The sequence below is a fragment of the Aethalodelphis obliquidens genome, unplaced genomic scaffold (genome assembly GCF_003676395.1).
Source record: "Aethalodelphis obliquidens isolate GAN/ISIS:26980383/991018 unplaced genomic scaffold, ASM367639v1 scaffold4, whole genome shotgun sequence".
NCBI lineage: Eukaryota > Metazoa > Chordata > Mammalia > Artiodactyla > Delphinidae > Aethalodelphis > Aethalodelphis obliquidens.
The window spans coordinates 53,785,908-53,805,935 of record NW_020837948.1 but is presented as its reverse complement, the minus strand read 5'-3'; the positions used below and the strand labels follow the sequence as shown (position 1 = coordinate 53,805,935).

Below are 20,028 nucleotides of genomic sequence, written 5' to 3'. Positions count from 1 at the left end.
TATGCTTTAGAGACTTTAGATTCTTTTAGCTTTTTTTAAAGGGATTTTTTTGCTGAAGAAGGCTTATTTATGTTTAAGCAGGCATTTTATGTCTGCTTACCCTGAGCTTGTGTAGTCTTTATTTTTTATTTTTTTTAACAGATGGATCTATGGATATCCTAAGGTGTTTACAGTCTGGCAGGACTCATTTTCCAAATCTGTTTTGCCTGTAGATTTTGTAAGAGCTTTGATTTGGCATTGCACAGTTCAGGTTAATGAGGTGCTAATGTGTATTTTGGTTGGTCTAGACTACCAATATCCCCCAACATTGCTTGACTTCTATTATCTCTGTTCTGTTCCCAACCATATAATAGCCATTTTCTGTTATGCCTCATCTAGGGTCACTCTATTAATGTGTTCTCAGTTCTGGTCCAAGGACTCAAAAAGTCCTTGAACACAGTCTCCTGATGCTCCCCTTTTTAGTGTCTTGACCACAGATTTCAGGTTTCCCTAAAGTCTTATCTCTGACTTCTCAGCCCAGTAGAGCAATTGTAGGCTTACTGGTCACCATGCAGAAATTGTCCCCAAGCAGAGAGCCTGCGCAGTTATGGGCTCACCTATTGAGTTTTCCTGTAGGGACCATGGTATTGTACTTCCTGTTGTCCAGAACCTGAAAACAATTGCCTCATACATTTTGTCTAGTTTTATGGTTGGTTACCATAATGAAAGGGCAGTTTGGCATCATTATTTCATCATAGCCAGAAGTGGAAGTTCTCACCTTTATTTGTTTAACCATTAAAAAAAAAAAAGAATCCTTAACATTGTGAAATATTTTTCATATTCCCTAACAGAAAACAACCATCAAGATGATTTAATAGATGGTCTAAAACTTGCATGGAACATATTTTGATAGCAAAATTTATGGCTTAGACATATAAATTTATATTCAGTAAAAGAAATGTGAAACATAACTCTCATTTTTAGATGGCTTAATGGTACAAATAACTCCAGAGACCATGGATGGCTTACGGCTAGCTCTACGAGAACAAAAAGACTTTAAAATTACATGTGGGAAAGTTGATGCTGTAGACATGAGAGAATATGTGGACATCTGCTGGGTAGATTCTGAAGAAAAAGGAAACAAAGGGTAGGAATTTTTTGTTACCAAAATGTAATTGATTTGATGGAGGAGAAAGGATAAAAACATCATGTTAACAAAATTAAATATTTTATAAATAAATATAGAATTATACCATTAATTTCAATGCATATACTCTAATTAATAAATGCAGTCTGGGTTTTTCAAAAATGTACCTAACCAGCATCATGTGTGTTTTCTTAGCCAGGATGCTGTAAACTATTGGGAGGGGGCAAATGATACACATTGTGTAGCAGTGTAGGCTTGATGCCAGGTCTGAGAAAGACAAGATACTTTGTCTGTTATATGGTACATTGAGGCACACACATATTTCCCCCCCCAGACTGCCTTTTATATACCAGATATGTATTTTCATGGAATTATCTTAGGATTATTTTTATCAAATAAGTAATGGATTCCCTTTAGGTGTTTATTCTGTATTATATTGATCCACTGTAAATGCAAACAACTGAATTCAATAATATGTACATTAGAGGCCTCACAGAATATTACTGCTATTCCCTCCTCTCTTTAGTTACCCATTTTCTTTCTTTTTTGGAGACTGGCTAAGAGATCTGGAGCAAAAAAGGAAGAGAAGGGCTAATGCTGAAGGATTCCAAAATAGAGTTTTGCAATTCATGAGACAGCTTTTCTGTTAGGAGACTAAGGTATTTTAAACCTCAGGTCTGAATTGGGCATATGAAAAAGTAGATATAATTTGCTACACAATCAAGAAATCTTGGTAAACGAATATGAGCTAAGTTTTAATTATTTTTTGTATAATTGAGATGTCTTACTGCTGCTTTAAATTTATAGCTTTCATAATTTTTATCCTCATTCCATTTGTTCAAGTCTAATAATTTACTTCATAGAAAGTACTTTGGTATTAAATAAATCTGTTCTATTATATTTTATTCTGCAGTGTTATTAGTTCAGTGGATGGAATATCATTACAAGGATTTCCAAGTGAAAAAATAAAACTGGAAGCAGATTTTGAAACTGATGAGAAGATTGTAAAGTGTACTGAGGTAACTTAGAAAGACGTTTCCTTCCATTTACATGCTGTGTTTGGATATGTTTTTGTTAATTTGGAGATTTCGCAGTACTTAACCTCTGAATGTTTAAGTGCAGCGTATTACACTTTCATTACACCTTGAGACACACATATCTCCACCCCAGACTGCCTTATATACACCAGATTTGCATTTCCATAGGATCATTTCAGGTTATTGTATGGTGGTACTGCCTGTCAGCTCACAGTTAAGTTTTCACAGCATTGCCATCTTTGTTTGTACAATAACATGTTATTTGACCATGGTGTTTTCATTTTTCTCTTATTTTACAAAAAATAAAATATTTTATAGATATCAGTTTATAATCAGCACTCACATATGAAAGTTAGTTTTGCATGTTCCAGTTTTTTAAAAATAAGAGAATATGAAACTGTAGCCTCACAGCCCCTTAGTCTACCTCCATTCTCCCCCCTCACTCTACCTCCTGGGTCAGACAGTCAATGTTACTGATTTCTTAGGTATTCTTTGTGATTTTACACATGTAGAAGATAGAAACTATAGAGGGTATAGAAATTATAGAACATTATTTCTTTGTTTGATCTTAACTTCATTAAGATGTCCTTATGGGATGGTGATCTTATAGGGTGGGCTCATTAGTACCCTTCTTTAAACCGAGTTAACAAAGCTTTTGTTGCTACAAGTTAACTTTAGGCAAAAATAGCTAAGTCATTCCCATATTCCCTAATCTTTGGTTTTAAGTTTTTACTTATACTATAGATCAGGCTATATAGTGTGTATATATATATATGTATGTATGTGTGTATATATATATATATATATATAGACACACACTATATAATATTCCTAACTAGTGAATTTCATGGCACTAACATTGGAATTTTATTCATAAAGTTGAATTGAAGGTAGCAATTTTTGCATTTTTAAAGCTACTTCTAATCTTAATCATGACTTGTTTCCTAATTAAATACATTTCAGGTGTTCTACTTTCTAAAGGACCAGGATTTATCTATTTCAGCAACTCGTTATCAGTTTGCAAAAGAAATAGCCATGGCTTGTAGTGCTGCACTGTGCCCTCACCTGAAAACTCTAAAGAGTAATGGGATAAATAAAATTGGCCTCAGAGTTTCCACTGACACTGATATGGTGAGGCATGTTTTTGTGATGTCTTTTTGAAATGAATATATCTTATATTAAAATAATCCAAAGTTTTTCTTTAACCTTTTACTTTGAGATCACTGAAGAGAACTAAAGTTTGTTGAACGTTAATGTTCGGTACACACTTCCTGTACATTATCTCCTTTACTGTCCACAGCAGGGGCCAGCAAACTCTTTTTGGTCAGACAGTAAATAATTTAGGCATTGCGGTCTGTCAGATTTCTTTCACAACTACTTAACTGTGCCATTATAGTGTGAAAGCAGCTGTAGACAGTATGTAAACTAAACAGCTTAGCTGTGTTCCAGTGAAACTTTGTTTACAAAAACAGTTGGTGGGCCACATTGGCCCACAGGCCATAGTTTGCTGACCCCTGCTCCACAACATTCCTGCTTGATAAGTAGGGTTTTTAATTATGCTGACTAAATTCTATATTCATGTGACTTAAAATTACAAAAGTCTAAAAATGTTAAAAAAGGGAAATTTTCAGTTTTTTCCTCCCATGTAGGGAAAAACCTATTTCTTCCCTTCTATGTCTTTCCTGTGTGTCTCTTTCACTACTCACTGAAAACACTTCTGCTCACCAGATGTGTGGAGGCTTTCCCCCACCCCAGCAAGCAATTCTCAGACACAAGCAGGGTGTCTAAGAATTCAACTTAATTCTGACTTGATCTACCTGGAGATAGCATCAGATCCTACAGCTCTTACAAGACTGCCTCCTCCCCCACTTCATATATCAGTCAGTTATCACCTGTGCTTCTGACCAACCAGTTATGGATCAGAGCTTCCAATGACCCCCTCCTCCTTGGGTTCAATTAACTTGCTTGAGCGGCTCACAGAACTCAGGGGAACATTTGCGTATGTCTGTCAGTTCATTAAAGGCTATACAGATGAACAGCCAGATGAAGAGATACATGGGGCAAGGTCTGGTAGAGTCCTGAGCAGGAGTTTCTGTCTCCACGGAGTTGGGTGCGTCACCCTCCCAGTGTGGATGTATTCACCAGCCTGAAAGCTCTCTCAACCCACTTCTACTGAGATTTTATGGAGGTTTCCTCATGTAGGCATGATCAATTATTAACTGAGTTTTTAGCCCCGCTCCCCTCTCTGGAGAATGAGGGGTAGGGCTGGAAATTTAAAACTTCTAATCATGGGCTTGGTCTTTCTGGTGACCAGCCCCTATCTAGGAGCCCATCCAGAGTTGACTCAAAAGAACAAAAGATGCTCCTTCGTCTCCTATCACTCAGGAATTTACAACTTTTTTAGGAGCCCTGTGTCAGGGATGGGATCAAAGATAAATATTAGAATAAGAGATGTTACTGGTATTCTTATCACTTAGGAAATGACAAGGGTTTTAGGAGCTTTATGCCAGGAACTGGGGTCAGAGACCAATATATATTTTCTATTATCTCACAAATATATATATACCGGGACCACCTCATTAAACATGCTAGAGAGCAACATTCACACAGTACTCTATTTAATTGGTGACCTCTGGAGATATTAACTCCAGGCTACAATGTAAATGGTTCCCAGTAGAGTTGCATCAGGTAATAGCCCTGGAAAGATCGCCTTCCTACCCTTGACTCCTAACCCTTCAGTCCACTTCCATACTCCCCCTCATCCTCCCTTCTTGGTCAGGCAGTCAAATGTTATCCCTTTCTGTGTATTCTTTGTAATTTTTTGCATGTATGAGCAATTAAGTTTGTACGTTCTTTTTGTTCTCTTCTCACTTTTTTTTTAACAGTGCTTCTTTAACTTAATATATCTTAGAGATATTTCATTTAACTACGTATTCTTTTTAAAGTTGCACAGTAGTAGTTGATTATATAAATGTACCATAATTTATTTAGTGCTTATGCATGTTTGGTATGTCCTGGTTGATATTTAAGGTATCCACAATATTTTGCTTTTGCATAAGTGTGAGTATATAAGAAATATTCCTAGAAGTAGAATTGCCGGGTCCAAGTATGTACTCAATAGATATTACCATATTGTCTCAAATAGAGGTTATGACAATTTATATTTCTACCACAATTTATGAGAGTGTTCTTTCTCTCACATCCTTATCAAAGCAGTATATAATCAAACTTTTGAACTTTGCCAATTTGATAGGTGAAAAGTGGTACTCCACTAGTATTTTTTTTAAATATTTATTTATTTGGTTGTGCCAGGTCTTAGTTGCAGCCCATGAGCTCCTTAATTGCGGCAGGCACGCTCCTTAGTTGTGGCACCTGGGCGCCTTAGTTGTGGCATGTGAACTCAGTTGCGGCATGTGGGATCTAGTTCCCTGACCAGGGATCAAACCTGGGCCCCCTGCCTTGGGAACATGGAGTGTTAACCACTGCACCACCAGGGAAGTTCCAATCCAGTAGTATTTTAATGTGCCTTTTTAACTGTTTCTCACATCCAATATAATAGATTTCAGTCCAGGTTGTTCATTAGAATGGTCAATCTTTATTTTTTTTTTTTTTTGGCGGCGCCACGCTGCATGTGGGATCTTAGTTCCCCGACCAGGGATCGAACTCACGCCCCCTGCAATGGAAGCGCGGAGTCTTAACCTCTGGACCACCGGGGAAGTCCCAGAATGGTTAATCTTAACATGAACAATTTCATATGTTGAAGGTTTGCTCTTCTTCAGGCAGGATGTGTTACAGTTCTTATTGGAAAAAAGAACTTACATTTTTATCTCACTATTAAAATTTCCTTTTTCACGGAAGCACCTGATAATTACTTGAGTAAGCATTGTTAATTATTTTAGTCATATGTATTAAAATGTAATTTTCACCAGCAAAATTAAATTCAAATATTATTTTATGATAAATTCAAAATATTTTTAAGTAGATCTTTTTTTAAATACCATGGGGTCTTTATTTAAATCATGTTGACAATTATTCAAACCCTTGGTCTGCCAATGTGTTTACATGTTCATTGAGAAGAAACCTGAAGTATGAAGTAGTGGCAATTTTATTTTCATAGTATCTGTGGAAGGGACAATTATAATTTATGTAGTAGAAGAAATAAAGGAAAATGTAAAACATTATTTTATGAACAAAATATCAAGTATTTTCTTAACATGCTTAAATTGAATGATATTCTTAAATAGTTTTATATTCATCTGCTGAACAAAACAAGATTGCTCACTTTCTAGGGTTGACTCATCAAGATTTTTTTTTTCCAGGTTGAATTTCAGGCAGGATCCGAAGGCCAACTTCTTCCTCAGCATTATCTAAATGATCTTGATAGTGCTCTAATCCCTGTGATCCACGGTGGGACCTCCAACTCTACTAGTTTACCATTAGAAATAGAATTAGTATTTTTTATTATTGAAAATCTTTTTTAGTGAAAGGACGTGAGTTGTATTATATATTGCAAACTGATTTGTTAAAACTAACTCCAGCACTAAAGCTGAAATGCCACAGACACTAAAAGTAAATATGTTTGATGTTTGAAACATGTAAGCTTTGCTTTTTAGGCAGGAATGATCTTTTAAAAATCATTAGCACAATATTTAAATCTCCAAAAATTTAAGAGATCCACAGTTTTTGAAGCTTTACACTTTACAAGTACTGAAAAAGACAAGGATTTCTTCTGTCTTTAAAAAATTTGTAGCATTTAACTGTGTTATTTAAATGCTAAGCCAAAGTACCTGCACTTAGGTATACCTCTTTATGCCAAGAATGATTTTAATGAAGGCTCTTTTCAGATGTAAGCTTGTGAAGGAACTACCTTTTTTGTTTATATGCCAGTTAAATTACTGGTTTCTAAAGTCTGTTAAAAATGTATTTCAATGGCACAGACCAGTTTCCAGATCTTAGACTTAATATGGTAATTCTTTGAATAAGGCAGATAACTTATTTGTATAATTGGAGTGGAGACCTACCTCCATGATTAGATAAACTGATTGTTTGCATTAAAATCAGAATTTTGCCTTTTTTCTTTTCAAATTATTATTTTATATATACATATATGGTTTTCTCTTTATTAAATGGGTATTCTTAAAGTAACTGTGGGTGCTTCAGGATTTTGTGCTTCTATAATTAAGTATATTGTTTTTATAGCAAGAACATGTGATTTGGTATGTGTTTTATAAATCTTTAATAATTTATAAATAGGTAATATTTTTGTATTGCAGTGCATTATTTTTCCTCCTTTCCTTCCAAAGTATACCACTGTATATACCACTTCTAAGAGTGATTGACGACAGGCCAGATGACCCTTGAAGTAGTCATTATGTAGCAATAAATGAAGCCTGAAACAGGTGTTTTTTTAACTTCTCCTTTAAACCTTGAAAGTTTCTTGGCAAGTCTACATATTTTCATTGACACCAATGTATTAAGTATAAATTTTAATGAACTACTTACTTTTGCATATTTTAAATTCTTTATATGGTAGTTATTTTTTATAACAGGATATTAACATAAGTTAAATTCTATGTATTTGAAACTGTTACAGAACTTTCTTCTTTACTTCAGATAGAAAAAAATTTTTAAAGTACGTTGTGTTAAAAAAGTAATGGTCATATTTTAGTTAATCCTGTCATTTAAGTTATTTAAAATAATAATCATTATTTTAATGCTTTTTTTATTCTAATGTGGAATATATATGTTTTTGTATCAAAAACACTCCTGTGTCTCAAGAAAAAGAAACTACACTAAATAGCCCTGTTTTAAGAAAGTATTTATGAAGCATCTCAACCTGAAGATGAAGTCAGGGTTATAACTCAGGTTCTTAGGTCTCAGTCTAGGAAAAAACTGAGAATTTGAATCAGTTTGGTCATATGATTCCTACTGAATCAAATCTGTCGTACTAGCCAAAGACACAGCATGGAGGAAAATATCAGTCTTTTGGAAGTAACTACTTCATAAACAATGTAAAATGTTGCAGACATTAAATAAAATTAAGCAACATGATGTAATAACTTGTGAAATTTGTTGACATCATAAGCAATTGCATATCTAACTCAATTTGTTTTCTTTATATTTTTGTTTATTTTGCAGTATAAGTTAAGGGCACAATCTATGAATACTGAAGTTACTTTAAAATAACCAGAAGGTAGAGGACTTTTCCCATGATGGGATAGCTTTGGATTTGTTTCCCTAAAGTCTCTAAATTTAATGAAAATTGGAGTTACTGTGCCTTTGGAGGCACATTCTAAAGTATTCTTTGTAGATGTACAATATGTTTCTGAATGCATTTGGTCATGTTCTTCCCATTGATAATTTAAAATTTTAATTTTTTTAAAGGTGAAGAAATAGAATGGTTCTTTGTACTCAGTCTGCAATGATCTATTTTTGGTCTATGCCTTTTAAGAATACTGTCTTTCCAGAATTTTGAAATATTAAGTAAAATTTAGCCCATTTGCTTTTGCAGCAATCCAGCAGACTTAGTATATGCATATATGCTTGCTATATGCAGAGCACTTTAGTAGGCTTCATTGATTGAAAGATGAATAAAATAGTTCTTTCCCTCTTGGAGATGAATGTGTGAAGCAGATAATTAACAAAGTAAAAGTAATTGCTAAAATAGAGATATGACTTCTAAGTAGCTGGTTGGAAAACAATTCAGGAGGATAGCCATACTAATAATGAGAAGGTGTGGGCGTTAAACTTGTCTAGGCAAGAGCTGAAAATCTGAAGAGTCAGTAATATGTCAAAACATTCAACTTTCCCTTTTAAGGCAATTTACTTTAAAGAGTCTTCTGTGTTGTGTGAATATCTTACCTTATTTAATCATAAAAGTCATAATCATAAAAATCATAATTTAATCATAAAAGTAGTAGCCTGACTATGGTGTCTCAATTGCCTAAGTTTATAACAGCCTAGATTTAAATATTGTTTTATAAGTAAAGAATACAACTCTTCTTTTTTTAATAGTAATATAACTTTGATAACTTGACTCAAATTTTAAAGAGAAAATATCTTGAAATAAACCAGAAACCTCTAAACAGTCCTAGGTTTTAATTTTTTTCTTTGTGATTAAAGAAAAATGCTTCATATGTGTAATATATAAACATTCAAAAATCAGAAAGAAATGTTAAAAACTTAATATGTCTTACTGCCCACCTTGTATGCATCTACCTTGTTCTTCTCACTCTCCAATCTCAATAAGAAGTGATTTTTATTATTGTGTATCTTTCCAAGGTTTAGGTGCAGTAGCAGCAAATATATTTTTATTATCTCCCCTCATTTTTTATACAAAATATAGTGTGCTGTTTACACTGAAGAACACAGTGTCATCTCCTCAATTACTTTGATTTATGTGGCTTCTATTTAGAATCTTAAAGTTTTCACTGCTTCTCCAACCACTGTGTAATTGATAAAAGCAATCTTAATGGCAGAAAAGCAAGAAGAAAATCCATTACTGGAATTATGACCATATGTTTCCATAGGAGGATTGTTTTTCTCATAACAATTTTTTATGAAAATACTTGGAATGTTATTTTTTATTTGAGCTATATTTAAAACCTTTATTTTTTTTCCTACCCAACACTAAGCCTCACCATCTAAATTTATCTTTTACCACTTGACATTGGTGTTCTTTTTGTTTTGTTTTACATCAGATTTTTAGTAGTTTTAAATCTTCTCTTTATATTCTGTGTTTTAGATTTAGCTTGGAATGATACACAATTTAATATTTAACACCTTTTGGGAAACATTTTCTGAATTTGCATTGATAAAAATTACAGCTATATTTTCATGCTTTTTACAAATGAAGAAATAGTTCTAATTCAAGAGCTTTATTATGAACCTCCGAATATAGTAAAGTTTTTTTTTTTCTTTCTTTTTTTGTTCTTTTGGTAAAATAAGGTGCTCGTCAGCTTCCAAGATAGCCCACAGTGATCCCTGCCTCTTGGTTATTCACACCCTTGTGTAGTCACCTCCCACACTGTACCACTGTTGGTCTTTGTGACCAACAGAATATGGAAGAAGGGATGGGATGTCATTTCCAATATTATGTTATAAAAGGTTCTATGGTTGCCATCTTTGGTGTATTTCTCCCCACTCACTCTCTTCATTTCATCCCTGTCTCCCCACCTCTCCCTCCCTGTCTGCCTGTCTCCTTCTCTTTCTCCTTCTCTTTCTATTGAGTCACTCATTCTTGGGGAAGCCAGCTGCCAGGCAAGTGGAAGGGGATCCTCCAACCCAGTCAAGCCTTCAGACTGCAGCCCCAGCCACAGTTTGACTGTAGCCTCATGAGAATCACCCAACTAAGCCTTTCTCAGATTTCTGAATCTCAGATATAAATGTCTGTTGTTTTAAGCTGCTAAATTTTCTGGTGGTTTATTACATGAAGCAACTAATATTAGCTAACTAAAACAAGATACCTATATCTTAGAGCAGCTATAAGTACAAATTTCTAAAAAAATAATAAAAAGATTAATTGCTCTGAAAAAATTAAGCATAGTTCTTATCAACATTTATGGATTCCATTCCACAAGTAGTATGTGTTAAGTACAGAGAATACCAAGAGAAAGAGTAGGGTTTGGCCATGTAGGGACAAAGATGCAATTGCGGGAAACTTCCTGTTTCTGGAAATTGCATGTTAGGATATTTAGAGCTATGCCATTGATAAAAACAACCAAAGCTGATTAAAATACAAAAAGGCATCTTAAAACATCAAAGAGATTTTTAAGACAGTATGGAACACCCAGTCCAAAAGTAAAGAGAAAAAGAGAAGTGAGCATGGGGCCCTAATATGACAGCCTAATGGGGTAAGGGGGACAGATATCAAAGTTCAAGGCCCACACAAGATGGTGAATCTAACAGGAATTGTGAATCTAACAGAAGAACTTCCCCACAGTAGGCTGAGACTCCCTCAAAGGGTTTCGGCCTTTAGATGAGGATGAATCAGAAATATAAATTATGTAAAATTGTAGCCAAGTTTAGAATTGCCTACATCACCCAAAGACTCTTAAGCATTTGACTTGCTTTAAGGTGGTCCCCCCCCAACACACAAACCAAAACAAACCAAAAAAACAGGCACATAAGGAAACTAGATTCCAGAGGCAAGAATTAGTAGAAACAGTTAAATTCATATAGTCTTAGGTATTACATTTATGCTTTCTGTGTTTAAAGAAATAAAGTCAAGTGTCAAATACCTGTAGAGAATTGGAAACTAAAAAGTGATGGAACTAATTTGGGAAGTAACTAAATACAAATGTTGCAAGAATATATAAAAACTGAACTTTAAAACTCAGTAAATAGGTTTAAAGGCAGAACAGAATATAACCAATTGGAAGGATTTATAAACTAGAATATAGATCAGGAGAAATTATCCAGAATGCAGCATGGAGAAATAAAAAGATGGAAAGATGGTAAAATCAGGAAACATATAGAGGATACAGTGAGAATTCCCAACATCTGCTTAATTAGCTGCAGAAGGAGAGGGGAGGGTAGAACAGAACAAATACTTTTAGATATAATGTAGGCTTTTAAAAATTGATGAAATACATGACTACAGATTCAAGAAGTTAAAGAAATTCCAAACAGAATAAATAAAAAGGGATCTACACATAGGCACTTTAAAATAGGAACTGCCAGCTGGCAGAGAGTCCAAGGAACAGTCTGCTCTCTCTAGTCAGAGGACAGAGAAGGGGGTTGGGGGACTATGAGACAGAATCCTTTTGAATTTACTTACCTTATTCCAGGAGAGCTGCAGAAAAACAGCAGCACCCCTCCCTCCCTACCATATGTAAACCCTATGGGGCAATGTGGACTTTCCCTGCCCTACCTAATCTAGAGACAGCAAAAAGGCAGCACCCCCCTCTCTACCCACTGTGCAATGGTGGCAGTCAGTGCAGGGCAGAACACTAGCAATGTTGTGGGGAAGCTAAAGCTCTGCCTTCTAGCCAGAACACCAAGAAGGGGTGATCTTAGAACCAGAGAGTGTGGGGAAGATCATTGATAGGAGGGAATTGAAGAAAGGAAACCTCTAAATTTGTATATAAAATCCTGAGATCACCTCCACACTGTGCATGTGTGAAATTGACCAGAAGCAGCCAAAGGTTTTGAAAACTGATCTACAGTATAGCTCACTATCCAGGTTTCAGACTAGCCACTGGGCGGTGCACAATTTGGGCAGATTAGAATGGTAGTGCAAAGTCACTGAGAACTAAATTTTTGGAACAATAGCCCACAGAAAGCAGGCCAGGATGTGTGGTGTGAACTAACTGGATTGACTGCCAGCTAAAACAAGACAAAACAAAAACACTTTTCTGAAGATTTAAACAGGACTCAGAATTTCATAATATTCAAAATATCCAGGAAATAATCAAAAATTATTCAAGATGCAAAACACTAGGGAAATCTTAAGTAACTCTCAAGGGAAAAGACAATGAATAAAAACCAATTCTGAGGTAACCCAAATGTTGGAATTATCAGAAGAAGACAAAAAGAATTAATTTAATCAGGTTCTACAAAGCAAAGCTAAACATTATTGAAATGAATGGAAAGATAGAAGTCTTCACCAAAGAAATCAAAGCTATAAAAAGAACCAAATGGAAATTTTAGAACTGAAGAATACAGTAAAAAAAATTACTGGAGATGATGGATGGAAGAGTCAGTAAATTTGAAGATACATGAGTAGAAACTATCCAGTCTGAATAACAATGAGAAAAAAAAGTGGAAAAAAATGAAGAGCTTTGAGGACATATAGGACAATATCAAAAAGTCTAATATTTGTGTCATAGAAGCTAGCTGAAAACTTCCAAAATCCCATGAGTCTGGGTTTTCATGATTCACTCAACCCTGTAAGTAAACACAGATAATTGGATGAGTGGCAATAATGCCTGACAGATTTGTTAACTTAAAAAAGAAAATATTTAAGCAGCTAAAGGAACCAAGATATAAAGTAATTAAATTCTCAATTCTCAAAAACCCTTTAACTTCAAGCCTGAGGGCCATTTAAAATTCATTGAATTAAATTAGTTTTTTGTTTGCTTTTTTTGTTCTTTTTGTTTTTTTGTTTTGCGGTACGCGGGCCTCTCACTGCTGTGGCTTCTCCCGTTGCGGGGCACAGGCTCCGGACGCGCAGGCCCAGCGGCCACGGCTCACGGGCCCAGCCGCTCCGCGGCATGTGGGATCTTCCCGGACCAGGGCACGAACCCGTATCCCCTGCATCGGCAGGCGGACTCTCAACCACAGCGCCACCAGGGAAGGCCTTTTGTTTGTTTTTAATCACAATTTAGGGAGTTAGTAGGATCCCGTTTTAGCATTAAATTATGTGGAAGTAGGAATCCAGTGCAGAGACTCCCAATTTGGCAGAAGACATTTAAACATCTTTTGTCTGCTGAACTGCAGAATAAATCCAGGACAGGAATCAAAATAAGTGGAAGCTATCAATGTAGGCATATTTAAAAAGAAATTTGAGGCAACCAGAGAGTAAAAACTGACTGCTTTATAGTTACGGGAATTTGCAACTGGGCTAGCAGAAAATTTGTCAATAACAAAACAGAAGCCAGAAAACTATAAAATATATGCATTTAATATATATATTTAAGTGCTAAGTGGAAAGTAAATTCTAAGGCTAGCTACACTCTTATTCAAGAGTGAATTGTATGTACTGAATCAAAGGTCACCCACAGATGACCTCATCTTATTCCACTCCTCTAATACACATAATCTCACCACCTCTACCCAGATTGGGTTAATCAGAGCTAATATTATACCATTAATTCCTCTTTAAATATGTCATCAAAAGCAGCTCCAAACTATCAGGTCAATGCCCATTTTTCACATTCTGATCTTCATAAGGCTCTGTACATCTTTCTTCAGTGTACCATATACCCTTAACACATGCAACCCTTCCTTTGTGCAAAAAGATTAAAAGTAATTAGACACATATTTGCTATAAAATTTTCCAAACACTCAAAAGTAGAGAAAATGGTATGATGAAACTCTACATACCCAACATAAACACTCCTCAGATTCAACAATTACCAAGATTTTCCACTTTTGCTTCATCTATCTCTTGATTTCTTTGCTGGAGTATTTTCAAGCAAATCTTAGACATCATTATCTCATGCCACATATTCCACTATGTAGTTCTAAAAAATGGACAGTGAAGAGTAATTTTAATTGAGTCAGTTACTGTAAAATCTATGAAAATATTGACCTAATACGGTTATCAATAGGCCATAGAAACTTCTGTACTGCAACTGATACGATCTAGAACGTGAAAAGACAGCCTGCAAAATGGAAGAAAATATTTGTAAATCATATATCTGTTAAGGGACTTGTAGTCAGACTTCATAAAGAATTTTTACAATTCAACAAAACCTCCACAAATAACCTACTTTTAAAAATGTGCAAATAATTTGAATAGACACTTCTCCAAAGAAAATATATAAAAAGCCAATAAGCACTTGAAAATATGTTCAACATTATTAGTCACTAGCGATATACAAATAATGACCACAATGAGATGTTGCTTCATATCCATTTGGATGGCTATAATTAAACAAATAAACAGATAATAACAAGTATTGGTGAGGATGTGGAGAAATTGGAACCCTCATACATTGCTGGTGGGAATGTAAAATGTTGTATGTAGCTGCTTTGCAAAACTGTTTGACACTTCCTCAAAAAGTTAAACATAGTTACCATATGAACCAGCAATTCCACTCTTACGTATATACCCAAGAGAAATACATCTGCATAATTCCACACAGAATTTGTACAAGAATGTTTATAGCAGCCAAAATTCATTAGCTGCCAAAAATGGAAACAATGCAACAGTCCATCCATTGATGAATAGACAAATAAATGTGGTATATGCAAATAATGGAAATTTGGCCACAAAAAAATTTAATAAAGTACTGATACATGCTACAACATGAACCTCGCAAACATTATGCTAAGTGAAAGAAGCCAGTCACAAAACACTGTATACTCTATGATCCCATTTAAATGAAATGTGCAGAATGGGCAAATCCATAGAGACAGAAAGTGGATTAGTGGTTCCTTAAGGTTGGGGAGAAAGGGGAGTGACTGCTTTGGATGATGAAAATGTTCTAAAATTGATGGTGTGCTGGTTGCACAATTCTGTGACTACACTGAATTGTACCCTTTAAATGTATAACATTTTGTATCATTAGGAAATGCAGATCAAATTCAAGCCAATCAATTGTATATCTCAAGAAAGATTTTTTTTAAGGTCGATGAAGTTATTAAAATTTAGTGCTTTCTGAAACTCAAGAAATCATTTCGATTGAGCTTGAGAAAATCCAGAGAATACGGAAGCCTTATTGAAGACGTATTGAAATAATTACAACTCGTCTGGAAAGACTTACGTATATTAAAATATGAAGAGCTGGGCGAGAAGGGCTGCCATTTGTGCTGTGTGTGAGGTGATGTATTGTTATCCTAATTTTACAACTGACGGATTGAGTGGTAGAGTTACAGAACCAGAATATGGCAGTGCTGCATTGCTAATTCACGTCAGTCTGACTCCACTGGCGCTTTTTCCAGTCCCAGCTTGGCTGTGGAAAGGAGTTAAGGAGGGCAAAGAAGGCAGTGGGTGGGAGAATCCAGCTGCTAGGAGTGTTTCTGAGTGAAAACCGGTAGAGAAGTCAAGAGGGGAACAGAAAACTTCCAACTTATCACTTCAGTCTCCTTATGCAGAAACGCTCATTTTTATGGAGATAGGATTTCATGTCATTTTTTAGGATGCTACTAAAATTAAAAAGAGAAAATATATCCAATTTGGAAATTCGTACCCCACAGCAGCAACTTGGCGTCTCAACCCAGCTTCTGTTTTCCCTGACGCCGCGTTCTTCATTGCTACCCATTTCCTGACTACCTTTCAAAGGAGCGACGCGCGCGACACTAAGACGCGAAAACCATCCGGGAAGACGGCGCGCTGGCGAAACTCGAGCCGCCGCCTCTGCGCGTGCGCACCGCTCCTCGGCCCCTTCCGCCTCCGCCTCGAAAGCTCCTCCTAGGCGGCCGTCGGAGGCCACGGCAAGGTCTATTCTCTGTAGAGTCGGGTTTTCTCGCCATCTGTTACGGGTCTTCGGCGGCACCCACCGCTTAGCGCCTGCGCAGACTGAGGACCACGGTCACCATGACAGCGACCGCCGGGGCCCCTGGTAAGCGGTGCTCCCCAGGCTTCGGGTCTGGGACTGTGCTCCACACAGTGGGCTTGCAGTGGACGTTTTCTCCGGCCCGCTGCCGGTAGTTGGGGGCCCTTTGAGAGACTCCTCTGGCGGCACTCCTTCCTTGTCTGGATCTCGTGATCCGCGTTCTCTATGTTCTCCCAGAATCAAGCGGCCTAGAGCCTTGGTTCCCGGCGTGGGCGGTAAAGAAAAGCTTTTGGTGTGGCAAAGAATGGCAAGAATATTCTGACATTTTGTAAAGGAGTTTTTTTGTTTGTTTGTTTGTTTTAAGAGCAGTTTTAGGTTCCTGGGAATATTGAGCGGAAGACACGGTGATTCTCCATATACCCATACCTGACATACGCATAACTTCCCCATATCAGCCTTCCCCACCAGAGTGGTACTTTTGTTACAATTGTGAGCCTACACTGATGCATCGTAATTACCCAAAGTCCATACTTTACATTAGAGTTCACTCTTGGTGGTGTACGGTCTGTGGGTTTAGACAAATGTATAATGAATGACACGTTCCATGGTAGGGTATCATACAAAACAGTTTCACCATCCTAAAAATCCTTTGTGCTCCACCGACTTATCCTTCTCCCCCCAACCCCTGACAAACCACTGATCTTTTTACTGTCTCCATAGTTTTGTCTTTTGCAGAATGTCATGTTGTTGGAATTAAACAGTATGTAGCCTTTTCATATTGGCTCTTTTTCACTTAGTAATATGCGTTTAAGCTTTCCTCGTGTCTTTTCGTGGCTTGAGAGCTCATTCCGTTTTAGAGAGCAATAATATTCTGTTGTCTTGGTGTACCACGGTTTATCCATTTACCTACTGAAGGATATCTTGGTTGCTTACAAGTTTCAACAATTATAAATAAAGCTGCTATAAACATAAGTGTGCAGGTTTTTGTATGGACATAAGTTTTCAACTCCTTTGAGTAAATATCAAGGTGTATGATTGGCGGATTGTATGGTAGGAGTATGTTTAATTTTGTAAGGAACTGCCAAGCTCTCTTTTAAAGTGGCTGTACCATTAGGCTTCCCTGGTGGCGCAGTGGTTGAAAGTCCGCCCGCCAATGCAGGGGACACGGCTTCGTGCCCCGGTCCGGGAGGAGCCCACGTGCCGCGGAGCGGCTGGGCCCGTGAGCCAAGGCCGCTGAGCCTGTGCGTCCGGAGCCTGTGCTCCGCAACGGGAGAGGCCACAACAGTGAGAGGCCTGCGTACCGCAAAAAAAAAAAAAAAGTGGCTGTAGCATTTTGCATTCCCACCCACAATGAATGAGAATTCCTGTTAGTCCACATCCTCACCAGCATTTGATATATCAGTGTTCCGGATTTTGGCCATTTTAATAGGTGTGTAGTTATACCCTGTTGTTTTAATGTGTGTTTTTCTGATGACATGGATGTGGAGCACCTTTTCATATACTTGCCATCCGTCTATCTTCTTTGGTAAAGTGTCTGTTAAGGTCTTTCGTCCATTTTTTAATGGGGTTGTTTTCTTATTGTTGAGTTTTAAGAGTTCTTTATATATTTAGGATAATAGTCCTTTATCATATGTGTCTTTTGCAAATATTTTCTCCCAGTCTGTGGCTTGTCTTTTCATTCTCTTGATGTTACCTTTTGCAGAGCAGAAGTTTTTCATTTGAATGAAGCCTAGCTTATCCATTATTTCTTTCATGGATGGTGCCTTTGGTGTGTATCTAAAAGGTCATTGCTGTGACGTGACCGTAGATACAAAAATCTACAAAGGTCATGTAGATTTTCTCCTATATTATCTTCTAGGAGTTTTATCGTTTTGTATTTTACACTTAGGTCTATGATCCATATTGAGTTAATTTTTGTGAAAGTATGACGTCTGTGTCTAGATTCCTTTTCTGCATGTGAACGTCCAGTTGTTCCAGCACCATTTGTTGAAAAAGCTGTCTTTGTTCCACAGTATTGCCTTTGTTCCTTCATCAAAGATCAGTTAACTCTATTTATGTGGATCTATTTTGGGACTCTCTGTTCTGTTCCATTGATCTATTTGTCTATTCTTTTCACCAAAACCACACTATCTTAATTACTGTAGCTTTATAGTAAGTTTTGATGTTGGGTAGAGTCATCACTTCATTCTTCTTCAATATTATGTTGACTATTCTGGGTTTTTCCCCTCCACATACACTTTAGAATCAGTTAGTTGATATCCACAAAATAACTTGGTGGGATTTTGATTGGGATTGCTTGAATCTATAGATCAAGTTGGGAAGAACTAACATCTTGACAATATTGAGTCTTCCTATCCATGAACATGGACTATCTCTCCATTTATTTAGTTCTTTGATTTCATTTATCAGAGTAGTTGTCCTCATGTTGATCTTGTACATATTTTGTTAGGTTTATACCTAAGTATTTTGGTTTTGTGGGTTTAATGTAAATGGTATTGTGTTTTCATTTCAAATTTCACGTTCATTGCTGGTAAATAGGAAAGCAATTGACTCTTGTGTATTAAACTTGAATCCTTCAACCTTGCTATAATCACTTGTTAATTCCAGGAGTTTTTGTGTTGATTCTTTTGGATTATCTGCATAGACAACCATATCTTTGTGAACAAAGCAGTTCATTTCTTCTTCCCAGTATGTACACCTTTTATTTCTTTTTGTTGTCTTAGTGCATTAGCTGGTACTTCCAGTATAATGTTGAAAAGGAGTGGCGAGGAGGGAGGAGTATTACTTTTTGAGATCTTGGTTGAAATGAAAGGAATGTGACATTTACCTGACCCATAATTTCAGCAGATGAAATAAGGAATAGTTTGAGCAGTCCTATTCCTCTTTGGCAATTGGGTGAGGATGAGGATAGGAGATGTAGACAAAGTGATGTGGCCAAGCATTATTCCAGCTTTTTTTTATGCAGCCTTTAGAAACTGGTAATTAGTGTGTCTCTGTTGTTTGACCCCAGAGTTAGAGGTGTTTTTTTCTTTCACTTTTTAAAAATTGAAGTATAGTTGATTACGGTGTTGTGCCAATCTTTGCTGCATGGCAAAGTGACTCATTTATACACATATATACATTCTTTTTTTATATTCTTTTCCATTATGGTTTATCCCAGGAGACTGCATATAGTTCCCTGTGCTATGCAGTAGGACCTTGTTGTTTATCCATTCTAAATGTAATAGTTTGCATCTACCAACCCCAAACTCCCAGTCCATCCCTCTCCCTCCCCGCTTCCCCCTTGGCAACCACAAGTCTGATCTCTATGTCTGAGTCTGTTTCTGTTTTGTAGATAGGATCATTTGTGCCATATTTTAGATTCCATGTATAAATGATGTCATATGGTATTTGTCTTTCTTTTTCTGACTTACTTCATTTAGTGTGGTAATCTCTAGTTGCATTCATGTTGCTGCAAATGGCATTATTTCATTCTTTTTTTAAAAATAAATTTATTTATTTTTAATTTTATTTTATTTTTGGCTGCTCTGGTCTTTGCTGCTGCACACAGGCTTTCTCTAGTTGCGACCAGCAGGGGCCACTCTTTGTTGCAGTGCACGGGCTTCTCAGTGCAGTGGGTTCTCCTGCTGTGGAGCATGGGCTCCAGGCGCATGGGCTTCAGTAGTTGTGGTACAAAGGCCCAGTAGTTGTGGCTCGCAGGCTC

At 36.6% G+C, this 20,028-nt stretch overlaps 2 protein-coding genes across 10 annotated transcripts in view; both read left to right on the top strand.

The window, feature by feature from the left end:
- Positions 1 to 9,252, top strand: part of ZFYVE16 (zinc finger FYVE-type containing 16) — a 56,816-nt gene extending 47,564 nt beyond the window's left edge. For 7 of the 8 annotated variants that reach the window (XM_027100725.1, XM_027100732.1, XM_027100728.1 and 4 more), the window contains 4 exons: positions 964 to 1,126; positions 2,040 to 2,145; positions 3,127 to 3,294; positions 6,483 to 9,252. In XM_027100725.1, coding sequence (XP_026956526.1) covers positions 964 to 1,126; positions 2,040 to 2,145; positions 3,127 to 3,294; positions 6,483 to 6,644 — 599 coding nt within the window. In that variant the 3' untranslated portion in view covers positions 6,645 to 9,252. Of the gene's footprint in view, positions 1 to 963; positions 1,127 to 1,678; positions 1,786 to 2,039; positions 2,148 to 3,126; positions 3,295 to 6,482 lie in introns of those variants that run through there. The other variant, XR_003431627.1, reaches the window with a different exon arrangement.
- A 6,677-nt stretch (positions 9,253 to 15,929) lies between these two features.
- The window catches only part of FAM151B (family with sequence similarity 151 member B), a 31,779-nt gene continuing 27,680 nt past the window's right edge, over positions 15,930 to 20,028 (top strand). The window contains exon 1 of one of the 2 annotated variants that reach the window (XR_003431626.1): positions 15,930 to 16,391. Coding sequence is in view for 1 of the 2 variants with exons in the window: in XM_027100723.1 (XP_026956524.1) it covers positions 16,367 to 16,391 (25 nt within the window). In the remaining variant the exon portion in view is untranslated. The remainder of the gene's footprint in view (positions 16,392 to 20,028) is intronic. The other variant, XM_027100723.1, reaches the window with a different exon arrangement.